Source organism: Tricharina praecox (genome assembly GCF_024521635.1).
Source record: "Tricharina praecox strain CBS 144465 chromosome Unknown BZA05scaffold_14, whole genome shotgun sequence".
Classification (NCBI taxonomy): Eukaryota; Fungi; Ascomycota; class Pezizomycetes; order Pezizales; family Pyronemataceae; genus Tricharina; species Tricharina praecox.
In genome coordinates this window covers 158721-174449 of record NW_026250416.1, presented here as the reverse complement: position 1 = coordinate 174449, position 15729 = coordinate 158721, and the positions used below count along the sequence as shown (strand labels likewise).

General features: G+C 52.7%; 3 protein-coding genes across 3 annotated transcripts; 2 read left to right on the top strand and 1 right to left on the bottom strand.

The window, feature by feature from the left end:
* The first annotated feature begins 1154 nt into the window (after nucleotides 1-1154).
* Nucleotides 1155-4063, top strand: BZA05DRAFT_59371 (Lipin/Ned1/Smp2-domain-containing protein). The gene is made up of 5 exons (XM_051488465.1): nucleotides 1155-1296; nucleotides 1359-1411; nucleotides 1471-1541; nucleotides 1617-1899; nucleotides 1951-4063. The coding sequence occupies exons 1-5, from the start codon at nucleotides 1241-1243 to the stop codon at nucleotides 3978-3980; spliced, it is 2493 nt and encodes an 830-aa protein (XP_051338851.1). The 5' UTR covers nucleotides 1155-1240; the 3' UTR covers nucleotides 3981-4063.
* A 2544-nt stretch (nucleotides 4064-6607) lies between these two features.
* Nucleotides 6608-8114, bottom strand: BZA05DRAFT_59294 (mRNA binding post-transcriptional regulator). Its single transcript, XM_051488464.1, has 4 exons — nucleotides 7840-8114; nucleotides 7656-7760; nucleotides 7450-7590; nucleotides 6608-7377 (listed from the first exon to the last, which is right to left on the bottom strand). Exons 1-4 carry the CDS (start codon nucleotides 8022-8024, stop codon nucleotides 6648-6650), a joined length of 1161 nt encoding a protein of 386 aa, XP_051338850.1. The 5' UTR covers nucleotides 8025-8114; the 3' UTR covers nucleotides 6608-6647.
* A 1162-nt stretch (nucleotides 8115-9276) lies between these two features.
* Nucleotides 9277-10038, top strand: BZA05DRAFT_419155 (uncharacterized protein; the record flags this gene model as incomplete). The annotated part of the gene is made up of 5 exons (XM_051485563.1): nucleotides 9277-9287; nucleotides 9351-9642; nucleotides 9675-9857; nucleotides 9956-9978; nucleotides 10023-10038. The coding sequence occupies 5 exons, from the start codon at nucleotides 9277-9279 to the stop codon at nucleotides 10036-10038; spliced, it is 525 nt and encodes a 174-aa protein (XP_051338849.1).
* Between the last annotated feature and the right edge of the window lie 5691 nt (nucleotides 10039-15729).

Below are 15729 nucleotides of genomic sequence, written 5' to 3'. Positions count from 1 at the left end.
CTCCAAACGTCGGGTCACGCCTGCCGCAGTTGTGTACCGGTACTTATCGCATACCTGGGTAATCGAAGGAGACCGAACGGTGGAGGGTTGAATTATGGAGTAGATACACACATAGAAGACCGGGTGTTGAGTGCTGCGTTTAAGGAAGCATCGTGCTGCACGGCGACTGTGGGCCGGGCCGCCTAGCCAGACTGGGGGTAAGGTCGGTGCATCGGAAAAGCACGAGCTTGTTTGGTCGGTCACGAGCTACCGAAGATTCCTTCGGTGCTTCTTCTTCGGAAGACTCCGCGAAACAAGTTCCTGCGGCGATTATAATGATGATGATGATGATGATGATGATGCATATGATCATGATGGAGGCCGAGGAAGGACGCGACAGAAGCAGCAGCCAGCACCTGGGCATACGCATGTCAGACTGGACAGGAGCCAGGACCGATCACTGACTGACTGGCTGACTGACTGACCGACCGCGGGGACACAGACCCACAGACCAACCGACCGATAGTGGAGACTGTGCGCCCGCCCGCTCCTCTTGCTCTCGAACTCCTTCTCCCCCTTCTCTCCCTCTTCTCTCGCTATTCAGACTTCTCCCTCTTCTCCCTCCTCTTCATCTTCCTCGTACTCTCCGTCTTGCCTTTATCACCCTTACTTCTTCCCCGTGAGCGAATCGGAGCATCACCAGCTCACTCCGCGGCCATTCTGTCGGGATATTCGTCTCCTCGACCTTCAATAGGGCAGAAACAAGGCAACGGGTGTACTTGGATAGTTACTTTGCTCGATAAACACAAACCTGACAACCATCCCCTTCCAAGCCGGCCCTATTCTTTCTCTTCGCCCTTTCTCCGCCGCTGCCGCATGTTCATCGCCCATCGCCCCTCCCAAAAAGAAAGCTCCGCGTCGTCCCCACTCATCGTCCCAACAAGTTGCTCAAGTTCACCGCGTCAGGGATCCCTTCCCGCTGTGCTCCCACACTCTCCATCCACGCGACAACCCCAACACTTTCCGCCCCTCGAAAGACCTCTCGCCCCCGCATTTTCAGCATCCGTCGTTGAACCCAGAAGTACATAGTCCGCGTCGGAGCCACCTCGTGATTCCCTTATTTCCGTTTCGTCGTCGTCGTTGTTTCGCACCCGCCGTCAGTTCCGGGATCCCATACATCCTCCCAGCTTGATACCCACCCTCTCCCCTCCCACGGCACCTCGTTGCACTTCATCGCACCCCGCCTCATAGCCCCGCCACGATGCAGTATGTCCGGTCTCTCAGTGGTTCTGTGTCAAAAACATGGAATTCAATAAAGTAGGCGCGCTCCGGACTGGACTACTTTCGCGACGGCGGCGACTGACATCTTCTCCGTACAGCCCAGCAACATTGAGCGGTGCCATTGACGTGATAGTCGTGGAACAGGATAATGGTTTGCCATTTCCCCTCCGCGCACATCACGGCTACATTTCCTGACAGTGAGAACCGCAGGCGACCTGGCATGTTCTCCTTTTCACGTCCGGTTCGGAAAGTTCTCGCTCCTGCGACCCTACGAAAAGAAGGTCCGTTATACGCGCTACCGTGGCATCCGTCCATCTCATCGCAGGCGCATCTCTGACTCACTTGGCCTCCGATAGGTGGAGTTCAAAGTCAACGGTGCAAGAACGGATTACTCGATGAAGCTCGGCGAAGCCGGAGAGGCTTTCTTCGTCTTTGAAACTTCGGGGATTGTGCCTAGAGATTTGCAGACGTCGCCATTAGTATCACCAGCATCGAGTCCGCGCTCGGAACCTTCTGTACCCGACGCTACGTCATTGCAAGAACCAGATTTCCTCGACATAGCGGATTTCAGCGGAACAGCGAAACCGACAGTGCGCCCGAATCGCGCGCAATCGGATCTGAGGGCACAGTCGGATTTCGGTAATAATATCCTGATCACTGTCGATGCGACAGAGTCTCATGGTGTGACAGGCAGCACGGCACCCCTCGCAAATGCACCGTCAGATCTTATGCGCCCGGCGAGTGGTGACTGGTCGGGGACGTCGTTGGCGATGGAGCGGAGTCAATCCGACGAGGTGCTCACTGTCAGCAGCAGCAATGGGCGTCGCTACACTACTGCCGGCGATATGAACGGCCCGGTGAGAACACGCTCTCCACCACCACTGGAACGTGCGGCGGCTGTCGAGCGCGCCATGGCGTTATCGCGCAAGCTGTCGATCTCGAACATCCAGACGCACATCACAAATCAGGGTGACCTGATGCTTGACATGCACGGCTACAAGTTGGACCAGGAGGATACCCTTGAAGCTGAGAAGCTGGCTCGGAGAATCCTCGCCGAGGAACTCGACGGTGATTACGATTTCGGCTCCTTGATCGGCGCTGATAGAGACGGGAATCTTTGGATCTATTCCAGCGAAGAGGCAAAGCAGAAGGCCGGACGGCAGGAAGGATTCCTTCACGCCATTGAGACCGCGGTCTCGGATGGAGGCTACTCCTCGGATGACGCAAAGAGTGGGTATTCCTCGGGCGAGGACAAACGCGCCGTGCGGGCTACCTCGACTCCGGCTTCAACCCCGCCCTCGTCACCTCCCCCGGGCGGCCGCGAATCCGGAATCGACTCCAGGAGCTACGCAAAGACATTGCGCCTGACCTCGGACCAGCTCAAGAGCTTGGACCTCAAGCCTGGCAGCAATGAGATTTCCTTCAGCGTCAACCGCGCCACCTGTACTGCCTACATGTACCTATGGCGGCATGACGTCCCCATCGTCATCTCCGACATTGACGGAACGATCACCAAGTCCGACGCCCTCGGGCACATCTTCACCATGGTTGGACGGGACTGGACGCACCTAGGCGTCGCGAAGCTCTACACCGACATCGCCGCCAACGGCTACAACCTCCTCTACCTCACCTCTCGCTCCGTCGGGCAAGCGGACACAACAAGAAACTATCTCAACGGCATTGTCCAAGACAGCTTCAAGCTCCCTAAGGGGCCCGTGATCATGTCTCCGGACCGAACCTTTCATGCGTTACGGCGAGAAGTTTATCTCCGCAAGCCGGAGGTGTTCAAGATGGCGTGTCTACGGGACATTTTTAATCTATTTGGCCCTGGGCACACGCCGTTCTACGCGGGCTTCGGAAACCGTCTCACGGATGCGCTGTCATACCGCAGCGTCAACATCCCCAGCACTCGGATCTTCACGATCAACAGCAATGCCGAGGTGGTGCTGGACCTCCTCTGTCTGACCAAGTACAAGAGCTCGTACGTCAACATGCGGGATCTCGTCGACCACTTCTTTCCGCCCGTACACAAGGTGGTCGAGGAGGAGTACACGGACTTCAACTTCTGGCGCGAGGGAATCATGGATCCGGAAGACTTCAGTGATTCTGACGATGAGGGGCGCGACCATGACGATGATGAGGACGACGACGACGATGAGGACGCTGGGTACATGGGTGATTCGTACATCGAGGACGGCGAGGAACTTGAGGACGAAGAGGGCGACGATGAGGACGAAGACGACGAGGACGAGGAGGACGAGGAGTACGATGAGTCGCAGAGTCAACTCGCAGACAGTATTCTCCTCGAGCAGTCCCAGCACCAGCCTGAACTCCAGCCCCAACAACAACCTCAACAACCCCAACAACAACCACCGCACACACCCCAACCAGAACCCGAAGTCGAGGAGGAGAAAGAGGATAAGAAGGAGAAGGTGGAGAAGGCAGAGAAGGAGCAGGACGAGGAGGAAGACAAACTCCCACCGTCCGATCAAGAAAACATCCGCGCGCAGCAAGAAAAGGGCTCCGCAAAGCGGTTCTACGCTGGCATGAAGAACGACCTGGACGGGAGCCGGTTCGAGCAGGCGAAGGAGTTCGCCGAGCACGAGCTGGGAGCCCTCGGCAACGAGATCGTCAGCGAGTTTGGGAAGCTCACGAGTTTGATGCGGCCTGATGGCGGGAAGATGGAGGAGGCCAGGGAGAAGGAGGAGGAGGATTTGTAGGATTTCTTGGACGCGGGTAAGGGCGGGGGAAGGGGAAAGGGTGGATGGGTGGATGTAGGTTATTACGAGGGAGGGAGGATGGGGATGAGGATGAGGATGAAGTTGGGAGGCGTTGATGATTGGCATTGCATTGCGGCGGTTTTAGTCTGGGTTTTTTTTCTCTGGTTTACATCTTTCTTTCTGTCTGTCTGTCTGTGTTTCTGTTGCTAGAGACAGAGACCCCGCCGGATCGATCGATCGATTGACACTTTGTTTGGCGTATAGTGGGATCTTCCTTTTTTTCTTCCGTTTCTTCCTTTTTTTCTTCACCTTTCTTCTCATCTCTTTCCTGTCTGTTTGTCTGTGGTTCGGTCCGTTGCGTGCGTTGCGTTTTCCGTTTTTGTTTATATATCATCGTCATTTTTTTGTTTTGTATCACTTGTTTCTTGTTTTTCTTTGGCATGGAGTGTGGAGTGGAGTGTATATAGTTTGCGCAAAAGAGCGGTGGTGATAGACCTGTTGAAGGTGGAGGGGAAATTCAACCTTTCCCCGGCCCCTTGGACTCGAATAGATATCTTGACTGACTTGTATCATACTGGTTGACTGGCTGACTGGCCGCTGGCTTGTCGTGATTTGATTCGTTGAATACAACTGTGACTTGTTTCGCCCCCAGATGGCGATGGCAACGAGACATGAACACAACTTTTGGATAGCTGGATATATAGCTGGATCGATGGACACCACCCCCAGAGCCTTAACGTAACTGGACCGCTTGCAAAGCGGATGTGGTGTCGATACAGTACGGCGAACCTCAACGACGGAGGGAAGAGGGAGGAGGGTGAATAACCAGTCACCAGGCACCAGTCACAATCTTGACATTCCACCGTCCATTCCATCTATCCTTCCACCGCCCATTCCACCGAATATTCTATCCATCCATTCCACTGACCATTTAATCCATCTATCTATCCATACACCCATACATCCATACATCCTATCCACCGACTATTCCTTCCATCCATCCATCGGTCAGTCGGTCCGTTTCGGTGGGTTCGGTAGGTTCGGTCGTTTGTGATCCCCACTCGAGCGCGGATGGGATGGGGGGATGTAGCGGCTCCTGGATGATGAACTACAGTTTGGTGGGGCATAAAGGTTCCTGGATGATGATGATGATGAACTGCAGCTTCGGTGGACCATCACCTCCAGGCTCCAGCTTGAGGGGGATCAGTGGACGTAAAGTGGACGTAAAGGGCTGGACAAGTCGGACTCCGTCATCGTCGTCGTCGTCGCCGCCGTGGTGGACTGTATGCATAGGTTGTAGATAGATAGCTGGAAACATCTTCACCGCTGGCAGCCCTCTACTGCCCTCTACATTTACGGATACCGGTACACCAAGGTAGGAAGTATGATATAACCCGTGAAATTGCTAGAATACTTTACATCTTCCCATAGAGCCCCATAGTACAGTTGCTCACCGATCCCAGGAAGGAAGATAAACCTCCCGCAGACAAGAGAGAGCGCACCGAAAAGAGGGGGACAAGACAACACAACACCTGCAAAAAATGTGAAGATACCGTACGAGAAGATACACCAGATACACCGATGTTGGGAGAGAGAGGAAAAGAGATACGCTACGAGATACGAAGAGATGAAGATGAAACAACACATTTCGCCCGAGATCGATGAAAAAGAAAGACACAGCAAAGTTTCAGTAACGAGAAAGGAAAAACGACACCACAAGAAGCCTATCCGAAGAAGCAGTAACAGCCCCCCCAAGTGCAAAAAGCAAAGCAAGCCCCAGAAACCCCATGAAAAACAGGAGACAAGACAAGACAGACAGACCACTTGAGAGACGAAAGACATGAAGGTGCAACAAATGACCGAACGAAGGATCTGAGGACTTCAAAGGAAAGAACAGAAGGGAAAACAAAAAACGAAAAAGAAATCGAGAAACAAACAGCAGAAACCCATTGAGCAAATCAAACCCCGACGAAAACAAATCCCAGAGGCACAAAACCAACGCGGAAAAAAATCGCAAAAGGAAGTTCTTTTTGTTGCTTAACGCCGACTCGAATCAATCAACCCTCAAACACCTTTCGAAGTAGCTTGGACAATAAGGGAGACGCCATGTTTTCCTAAAGATTATGAATGTATGATCCTCGGGCTCGTTGTATGTCATTTCTGTCTTGGAGGAAAAGGGGAAAGGGAAAGAAGAGAAAAATCAAAGGGAAACGAAACGGGAAGGGACTGGTGGTCTAGGCCGCGTAAACCGAGTGGTACGCACGGCCGTCGGCCTCGAGGCGATCCATCTGGCCATCTCTGGCTTGCATGTACATGTTGTTCATCCTCTGCATGTCCATTGGCTCAGTCGGATCATTCGGGCCCTGAAGAGCACCGGGAGGTCCAGGAGGAGGCATCTGGCCAGGCTGAGGCGGCGGGTGCATGTGAGAAGCATGAGGACTACACGAAAGCAAGCGACTATGGATCAGCAAAAGCTCTGGACCGCATTTGAATCGTTTATCATCCAAGGAAATAGATGGAGGCGGGTGATATATGTAGGAGGAAAAAACCCATTGCGGCACAACCAACGTGAAGCCATCGTAAAATAGGTACATAGAATTTGAAAGAAAAAAATCACAGAAAAAGAGAAAGAAAAAAATCAAAAACAGGAAGAAAAAGAAAGGCAAACTACTTTAGAGGCGCAAAGCTCTGGTAATGGTGCTGCGGCGGCATGGCCATCGACGGGAACACGGGAGGAGGGGGAGCCGGGCGGTAGGGAGTGCCAGCCGGACCCGAGTTGTTTTGACTGCGTCCCCACGACAACCTAACCCTAGAGTTACCGATAGGATAGCCCTGCATCTGGTTGATCGCCATCTCGGCGGCGTGCCTCTGCACGAACTGAACGAAACCACAGCCCTTTCCGGGAGGAATCTTGACGTAGGTGATTTCTCCAAAGCCCTGGAAGAATGAACGGAGCTCGTCCTCGGTGACGTAACCGGACAATCCTCCGACGAAGACGGTGGTGTTGTTGGGGTCGGTGAACTGGTTCATGGGCTGGGGAGCACCGTAGTAGCCCATCGGGGGAGCACCCATGGTGTACATGCCCATCGGTCCGGCAGCACCTCCCGGCATAGCGGCGGACGCACCGGTACGACTCTTAGGTGTGGCGGTGGAGATGCGCATGGGACGATTGCCACAGTAGACACCCTGCATCTCGGTCAAGGCGCGGTGCTGGTCCTGCTCGTCCGAGAAGCGAACGAAACCGTACCCACGAGACATTCCACTAACGGGGTCGGTCATGATCTTGGCGGACTTGCACGAAGGGAACCTCGACTGGAAGAGCGACACGAGGACGTATTCGTTAACCTCGGGGCCAAGGTCACCAACGAAGATGGAGAACTCGGGACCACGGTCATCACTGGATTCCCTATAGCATTAGTTGGTTTCCATTGTCACATAGTAAGAAAGTGAGTCGGGCGGAGTTACTGACCGCCTGTCAGTGAGTCCTCCTCCGGAGGCCCAGTTCAACTTGAAGGGACGGGAACTGTTTGGGATCTGAGTGCCGTTAAGGTTCAGAGCCTTGGCAGCAGCCGCAGGGGTCTGGAACTCGACGAAGCAGTAGCCAGCGTTGCTAGATCCGATCAATTAGCATGTGACTCCGGACTCCCAGATGAAAAGGAGCTGACGACAGCGTACCCAGAGAACTTGTCACGAATCATCTTGACATTGACATTCTCGCCGAGCTGGAACCAGACATTGCGAACGAAGTTCTCATCGATCCACGGCTCGAGTTCACCCATCCTAAAACACACAATGACATCAGCACCCGGACGAGTATGGATACCCATCACCGCAAAAGCCAACGAAAGGAGTAACATACCAGAGGGTGGTCTTGCTGCCGTCGCCCGCGCTGCCGTTGCCGGAAGGAGGGGCACCGTTGTAGGGTGCCGGGGAGGCGCTGGGCTGTCCTGGCTGAGGGACAACCTGACCTGCAGGTGCGTTGCCACCGGTCGGGGAAGCAGATCCTCCCTGCTGCTGGAATTCATTGTACTGCTGGAAAGACATGATTGGGATTTTAGGCTTGTCGGTATTGATGTTCGTGTTTGGTGACCGTGACGCCGTCGATTGGAGGATTTTGGTGGTTGGGTTGGTGGGGTTGTGTGCGGATGTTTCCCTCTAACAGAAAATTTTTCGAGAAGGAAGAAAGTGAGACTAGATCAGACCGAAAAAGATGACGCTAGGCCGATGCTAAAAGTTCAACCAAAATGTTAAAAATCAGATGCACCGGGAAATTGAATGAATGACACAACGCGAGACAGGGAATGGAGAACGTAGAATGAGCAATGGATAGTGAGCATACCTGAAAAACAACCAATGCGCCGGCAAAGAGAAAGATGCGAAAAGCGAAACTTTTTTCCGTGCGACGAAAGCGCTATGTCCAGATCGAAACGGGCGGGTAGAAACTCGAAAACCGATTTGCTTGAAGGGGTTCGGAAACCGGTATCAAAGTGATGTAAGGAGCCGTGTCAACAGATAGTCAAACCGTCGGACACAATGAGAGACGAAGAACTGTAGCGGCGAAACGAGCGAACGAGTCAGCAAAGAGTGGGGGGGGTGTGGGGGAGATTCAATGGACGAGCCGAAGAGCAAGAGAGAACACAGACGGGGGGGAGGGGAGCGGCGACGTCAGAGGGGTATAGTATGGGAAAAGCACGCAGTGAATGGTGGGGAGGGTGGGGGGGAGGGGAGATCAACCGAACAGCAAATGTTGTCGTCGTCGTTCGGGGGAGGTGGGGGAGATTGAAAGAGTACAGAAAAAGCAGGCGAATAGAAGCAGACCGGATTGGAGAGGAGGACGAGGAGTGAGAAAGAGAGAGAGAGTGAGTGTGTGGAGGGGGGGAGGGATGAGGAAGCAGAAGCGACAGGGAAAGGGTAGTGGATGTGGCGGTGGATAGAGCTGGTAGTGAGATGGTTATTTGGGTAGTGGGCAGAAGGCTAGTGTGTGGAAGGAGGATTACAGTTGGGTGCTTCTTAGTGCGAAAGTTTGAGGTGAGGTGATGTGAGGTGAGTAAGTGAGATAGCGAAATAGAGTAGCGTACCTGTTGAGATGGAGGAAGAATTCCCGAAGATTGGGAAGTTTTTTTTGGCTTGGAAGAGTTGGGTTGATGGAAGAGTTGTGGAGTTGTGGGAGAAAAGGTGGCTTGGGCTGGGGGTTGTTGGGAAGAATTGACTTGGGCGATGACGACGTGAGACGAGGCAACTGTGCAAGCGTGAAACCCGAATCGACACCGAAACCGAAAGAAGGCCCGCGAGAGCAATGCAAGAGCAGTAAGTAGTACTAAGCAGCAGCAGCAACGGGTGATGGTGATTGCCGAATGGAAATTGCGCAAGGAAACCGACGAGGAACGACGAAGACGAGAGCACAAGCACCGAGAAAGCAACGCCGCAACCGGTAAAACAGAACACAGTATCCGCACAAGGGGGGGGAGCGAGGCGGCGAGGGAAGGACGGGATTCTTGACGACGAAGAAGAAGCAGAAGGGAAGCAGAAGGGAAGCAGAAAGGAAGCAGAAAAGCAGAAGGAAGCGGAAGGAGGAAGCGAGATGAAGAGATGGAGAAGAGGAAGAGGAAGAAGGAGAGAAGAGGAAGAAGAGGAAGAAGAAGAAGAGGAAGAGAGGCCGAGAGTTTCGATGAACCACCGTCAAAAGTTAAGTAGAGTACAGAGTTGCATCTGTTCTGTGTGTGCTACCGCTTCCTCTTCTTCTTCTACATTTTGTTCGCCATCGTCTTCGTGCCTGAACGGAGCGTGCAAGCATGCCAGCTGGGTCCATCCCTTCGTTCATGCTCTGGCTTCACGGCAACGAAGAATGCCAACTCTGAGGGTATCTACGAGAGCTGTGTAGGTAGCACCTACAGCCGGGCACGGTACTGGCCGACAGTTCGTTCTCAATTGGTCCCCAAATAGCACGCGCGCACACAAACAAACAGGCAAGGCAGGTAGCAGACAGGCAAGCAGGAAGGTAGGCAAACAAACAAACTAAAAAAAAATAAAAATAAAAAATAGAAAGACTTTTGAATAAAAGGACTTTTGAATAAAAGGACTTTTGAATAAAAGGACTTTTGAATTAAAATCCCTCCCACCCTGCTTCAGCCTTCACCTCTCCCCAAGAGCCAGAACAATCCACACTTCTCGGCTTCTGTCCTCCCCCCAGGCCCCCAGTCCCAGTCCCTTCCACTCCGATCTAGCGTGGCGGCTATCTAATCCAATCCACCCTTGCGGATACCTAAGTACTCTACGCAATCGATCCGTCGTCGATAGTACAGGGCAGAAGTGACAGAACGAGGGAACGACTGAGCGGACGGACAATGGCCTAAACGTCAACGGTCTGATCTTCGCAGGCACGAGCCAGCCAGCCCGCCCCGCTTCGGAACCAGGAAGACGCAAAAAATCCTCCGCCCATGTTTTGCTGCCGGGCGAACTACATACACGCCTACACACATACAGGCGTGGACTCTTGTATGTATGTCGGTATGTGTGTAGCCTATGTACCATACTGGTACACACATACAAAGCCATTCTCCCGCATGGCCGGGCGTTCACCCGCGCCGCGCCCCGTTTGGTCCGAGGAAAAAAAACTAAGAAGTACATGCCTTAGCACAGCTCGTGCGCAACACTGAACGCAACAGGCGGAAAAGCCGAGCACATGTGTAATCCGCGAAGCAAGGAGAAGAACAGAAGGTGGCCTGGTGGCTTCCTTCTTCCTACATATGGATCCTCGGCGTTTCTGTGGTTACTAGTGGTGTCGGAATAACACCGGAATTGTGGTCAACTGGCTGGGTGAGCCACTGAATTCTGAGCCATCGGGGCAGAAGAAGAAGAATAAGAATAATAAAAGGAAGGAGAAGAAGAAGAAGAAGCCTAAAATAATAATAAAATTGCCGGCAGAATGATTTAAAGATTGAAAAGCTCGCTCCACTGGCCCCGGAACACCAGCTGGCCAAGCGGAAGCTGCCGTCTCGCTCTTTGTCTTGTCTTCTGTGACTGTTGAAGTCTGTTCTGGATGCAACGGGTGCGAAACGCACACCCAATCATCGATGGTGGTGGTGGTTGTGAGGGGGTGGTGGCCTGGGGCATTCCCTCTTCCGGCTGAGAGGTCTGGCTGCCCTTCGTCTTCTCCCTCTTCGCCTCTGCCTCCAAGCCATCATGATTCATGGCTGGACGGAACGAGGTTGCCCTGCCGTCCGCTGTCTGTAATCCGTTTTATGCTTGTGCTTGCGCTGGTGCTTGCTGACTGACCTGCACAGCCCAGCCCTCAAATGCAAAAAGGGCTTCTCGTCCCCGGCCAGATGATTGGTCCGAGACTCCGATCCGGGCTGCAGTAGAGTGCTTTTGAAGAGAGAAAGAAAAAGAAAAAATAAGACTTGTTCTTCTTCGTCAGGTACCACGAGAGTACCGCCTCTTCTCGTGTAAGAATCCTCATGTGGCCACCAATCATCCTTTGTCCCAACGGGTGTCTTGCGAATGGCCGCCCTCCCGCCCGCCCGCGCGGAAGACGGCGGCGGCCTTCGCACGACCAATTGAGTGCTCCACTCTGCTCCGCAAGCAGGCGGCATAGGCAGCTGCATACATACAGTCAGACAGGTACCCGTAAAGTGCATGTATGTATGATATGTATGATATGTATGATATGCATGTGTGTAGGACCACATCCACCACATCCACCACATCCACCACATCCACCACCACCGTATCCTCAGCTCTCTCCGGCAAAACCGCGAGTTGCTGCTGCTGCACGTACCCTGGCGCAACCTACTACCCAACAACACTCCCATCCGGCCTAGTCAGCTGTATGATGTATGTAGACTATCAAAAAAAAAGGACTCACGGATGGGCCGTGGCCGCAGGCCGCTGAGTCGCTGACGGCATGCCTCATGCTCCTCCTCCATGCTCCTCCATGCTTTCCTGTGGATGACATCGTCGTCGTCGCTGCCTGTGTTGTGCTACTACATACGGTACATGTAGCTGCTCTAACGCTCTCGGATGTCGGGAATTTCCTATGTCGCAAGCGTGAGCGCGAGCAACACTCAAGTATCTACCGGCGTCTAACATCTACCTGCCTCGACATACATAAGTTCATACATACACCATCCCCCTCCCGGTCTAGAGTACATTCGATACCACAGTTGAAAGACAGTCACGGGAGCACGTCGCGGCGGGGGAGGGAGGGCGGGCGTCATGATAGGTATCGTTGGTGGTTTCCAGAAGCCCACTTCCCTTCCACCCTTCCTTCCAATCCCTTCCCTTCTCTTCTTCCCCCCTTCTGTTCTTCCCTTCCCTTCCTCTCCCTTCCCCCTCACAGGAAAGGAAAGAAAAAAGTAGGAAAAGGAAAGAAGAAAAAAGGAAAAAGGAAAGGAAAGAAAAAAAGTAGGAAAAGGAAAGAAGAAAAAAGGGAAAAGGAAAGGAAAGGGAAAAGGAAAGGAAAGGGAAAAGGAAAGGAAAGGGAAAAAAGAAAAGTCCCATCTGCATGGAACTCCATTCTACACATTCCAGACGGTCCACGGCTGGCTAAGCAAGTACTGACATACCTTACATGCCTCCTATACCTAACTTACTTCCCACCTATATGTATACCCACTTCCCGTATACCTACACCTACACTGCGAAAGACACGTTTGTTGATCTGATCTGATGAACCAGCAGCTGGCTGGCTGGCGGCGGGGAGGGGAGGTTCCACGCGCGACATCCAGCTAGTTGGAGTAGAGTAGCTTCCCGATCAGCGTCCGCGTCAGAATGTCTCAGTGGGTGCTCTACTCCACTGTTCTACATACTGTACCGGTAGGTGTATGTAATGGGGGAGGTTCACGACACTATTCGTCGGAGTTCCTTTTCGGGTCCGATTGCGTTTGCTACGGTATGTAGAGCACGTACGGTAGTAGGCATGTACCGGTATGTACGGATGAATGTGGGTGGATGTGAGTGGGCTCGGGTATCTTCCATAGGTATGATACATCAAACCTCGGGTATATGTACTACTCTATAGGCAGGCATCCAGCATTGGACAATCCGACAATGGAGAGAGTGCGAATTGTGCGAAACGATGGGCGAGAGCCTAGAGGTGATGTGCGAGGTGATGATCTTCGAGCTCTTCGGGTATTTATACATGATGTATGATGTATGAGGTATGAGGTATGAGGTATGTGCGAGACGCGGCTCTGGGTTTATATTGGATATAGATATTTCCTGGACATCGCGCACTGCACTCTATTCTACGGTAGTCTACTCTGCTTTACTCAACGGTTGCCGATGGCTCTACAACGACAATCGCAACAACTGCAACGACTGCATCCCCCCATCTACTGTTGGTGCTTTATTATATAGGCACACGCATCTGCAGTTCCCCCGTGATCTTGAAAAACTGCTTTCTTCCCAAGTTCCCATCCGTCGACGTCGTCGAAAGCCACATAGCCAAGCTCCTTCCTTTCTTCCTTCCTTCCTACCCTTCACCCATCCTCCTCACCTCAAGCTCGAGCTCGCGATTGAGCACAAGCACAAGCACAAGCACAAGCACAAGCACGAAGTGTAGCATCTCCGCACCGTATTCCTCGCACTCTGTCATGCCGGCGGCGATGTGGCCTTTGACCAATGGCCACAACTTATGAGCCGAGAGCCCTCTGTAGAGTAGTTATCTCAGAGTCCTACTTATCCGAACAAAACCCTCCGTGCCGGACGAGGAGCCAGCACGAAGCCAGCACGACGCAAAGTAGAGTCAACGTATGTAGCCTTGAGCCTGAGCCTGAGCCTGAGCTTGAGCCTAAGATACCCACCTATAAGGTACCTATACGTCCGACGCATGAACAAGTTTCGGATGGATGTTGAGTTGAGCTGAGCTGAGCTGCTGAGTTGCTGAGCTCAGGGTGGAAAGCCGGTACGCCTCGGCGCACCTGGGCTTAGGCTTTTTCAGCGCGCTTGAAGAATCAAAATAGTCAAAATAGTCAATGCTCCCTTTCTTTCTCTCGATTCTCGAAGGCTGAAGCCGCTCCTTTAACATACGACCTACGGTTACCTAGCCCGCCGGCGTGTTTGGCTGGATGCTGGATGCTACGGTAACTCCAGCCTCCAGCCTCCAGCCTCCAACCTCCAGCCTCCAACCTCCAGCCTCCGGCCTCCGGTCGGGTATGATCCATCCATTCATGATTCCATGGAGTTTGCTTCACGATTCACGGAGGAGTGGTGTGGTAGTAGTGGCAGTGGTACACCGGCGAGCACTCGGTTCTTGTCGACTGCGTTGTCAACCCTATCATGGTCACTGATCGAATGCGGAAAACCATAATCTTCTTCTTGTTCTTCTTCTTGTTCTTCCGAACAGACCCCCCACGGCGAGAGCCAGCAACTTGAGTTCCATCATCCACCTCACCAAATCACGTATAGTAAAAGGCCCTCGAGCCTTCGATACAATTCAGCCCATGTTCGACGACTACTTCCTCAAACCCCAATTGAACCCGCTGAATCATTCCCTACGATCATATCATTAACCATACACTCTATGATTCTCTTCTAGTTCATAGGTAATTCATAGTTCATACTCATAGTTCATAGCCCAACAATTGGGTGACCTCCAGATCCAAATCCTCAATCTTAACCCTATTCCGAACAACCAGGCCGCCAAATTCTAATCAGAGTTAGTTCGGTTGCCAGCTGCATTTTAAAAATTCGCGGTTTTGACGAGTCGAAGGTTACCAAAGCTGCAGCTGCAAAATCTCAATTCCCCTAATGACCCGTTCGGCAACCCAGATACCCAATAGCACGGCACACTTTTTTATGTGTATTGTGGCTCAGTTGAAAATATGCAGTTTCTCAAATTGTTAACTTGGGGTGGTGTGCCGAACGGTCACCCATCGCCCGGAAACTAAGGGTTTCAAACTGTATCTCAATTTTGTGTGATAGATTCAAAATGCAGCTGGCACCCGAACAGGCTCTTAAGGTATGTACGGGTTCCGACGGCGAGTCAGGTTCGTTTCTTGGTTAACTATCCTCAGGCCTGAAGAGACTAGGTATAATAACGGCTTTAGTCTTTGGGATTGCTTCACGCACTCATGACTCATGCCCGCCGCCGCCGCCGCCACGGGACTTGCGGCCAGGTAGGGGAGCATATGTAACCCACTGTCTACATGCCAGTCTCCAGCCAGCCTCCAGCCTCCAAGTCGACCGTCGACGCACCCGTAGGTCCGTACATATTCATCAACGCCCTACCTACTACCAGGTACTTAGTATAGTAACTCCTTGCATCGATGACCATCCAGTATCCACAGCCCCACGATCGCTGCAAGCCTCAAGGGTAAAGCCACAAATACAAATACAATCCCCGGCAATGTATATCTACCTTACCTAGAATGTATCATGTCGTTGAGTGGGAGTCTCAAGCTCAACAGATCCACCACACCAAGAAGGGGGAAGCCACAAAAAAAATTCAACGACGTGCGCACTGCGCAGAATACCTGGTTACTCATAGGATGGCACTCGGTATGGTCGCTCGGTATGGTCGGGATATGATCGGGAATCGGGATATGATCGGGAATCGGGATATGATCGGGAATCGGGATAAGGTGCGGCTCTTGGCGGCCACGTGGGGATTCGGCGGTTCAGCGGATGTGTGGTTGTGTGGTTATGTAGCGCCGATTGAAGCAGCGTGCTCGTGGTGGTGGAAGCATATGAATCTGGTGTTCGATATTGGTTGGATCACGGCCCCGGAGGCTGGGAGGTTGATTAGTGG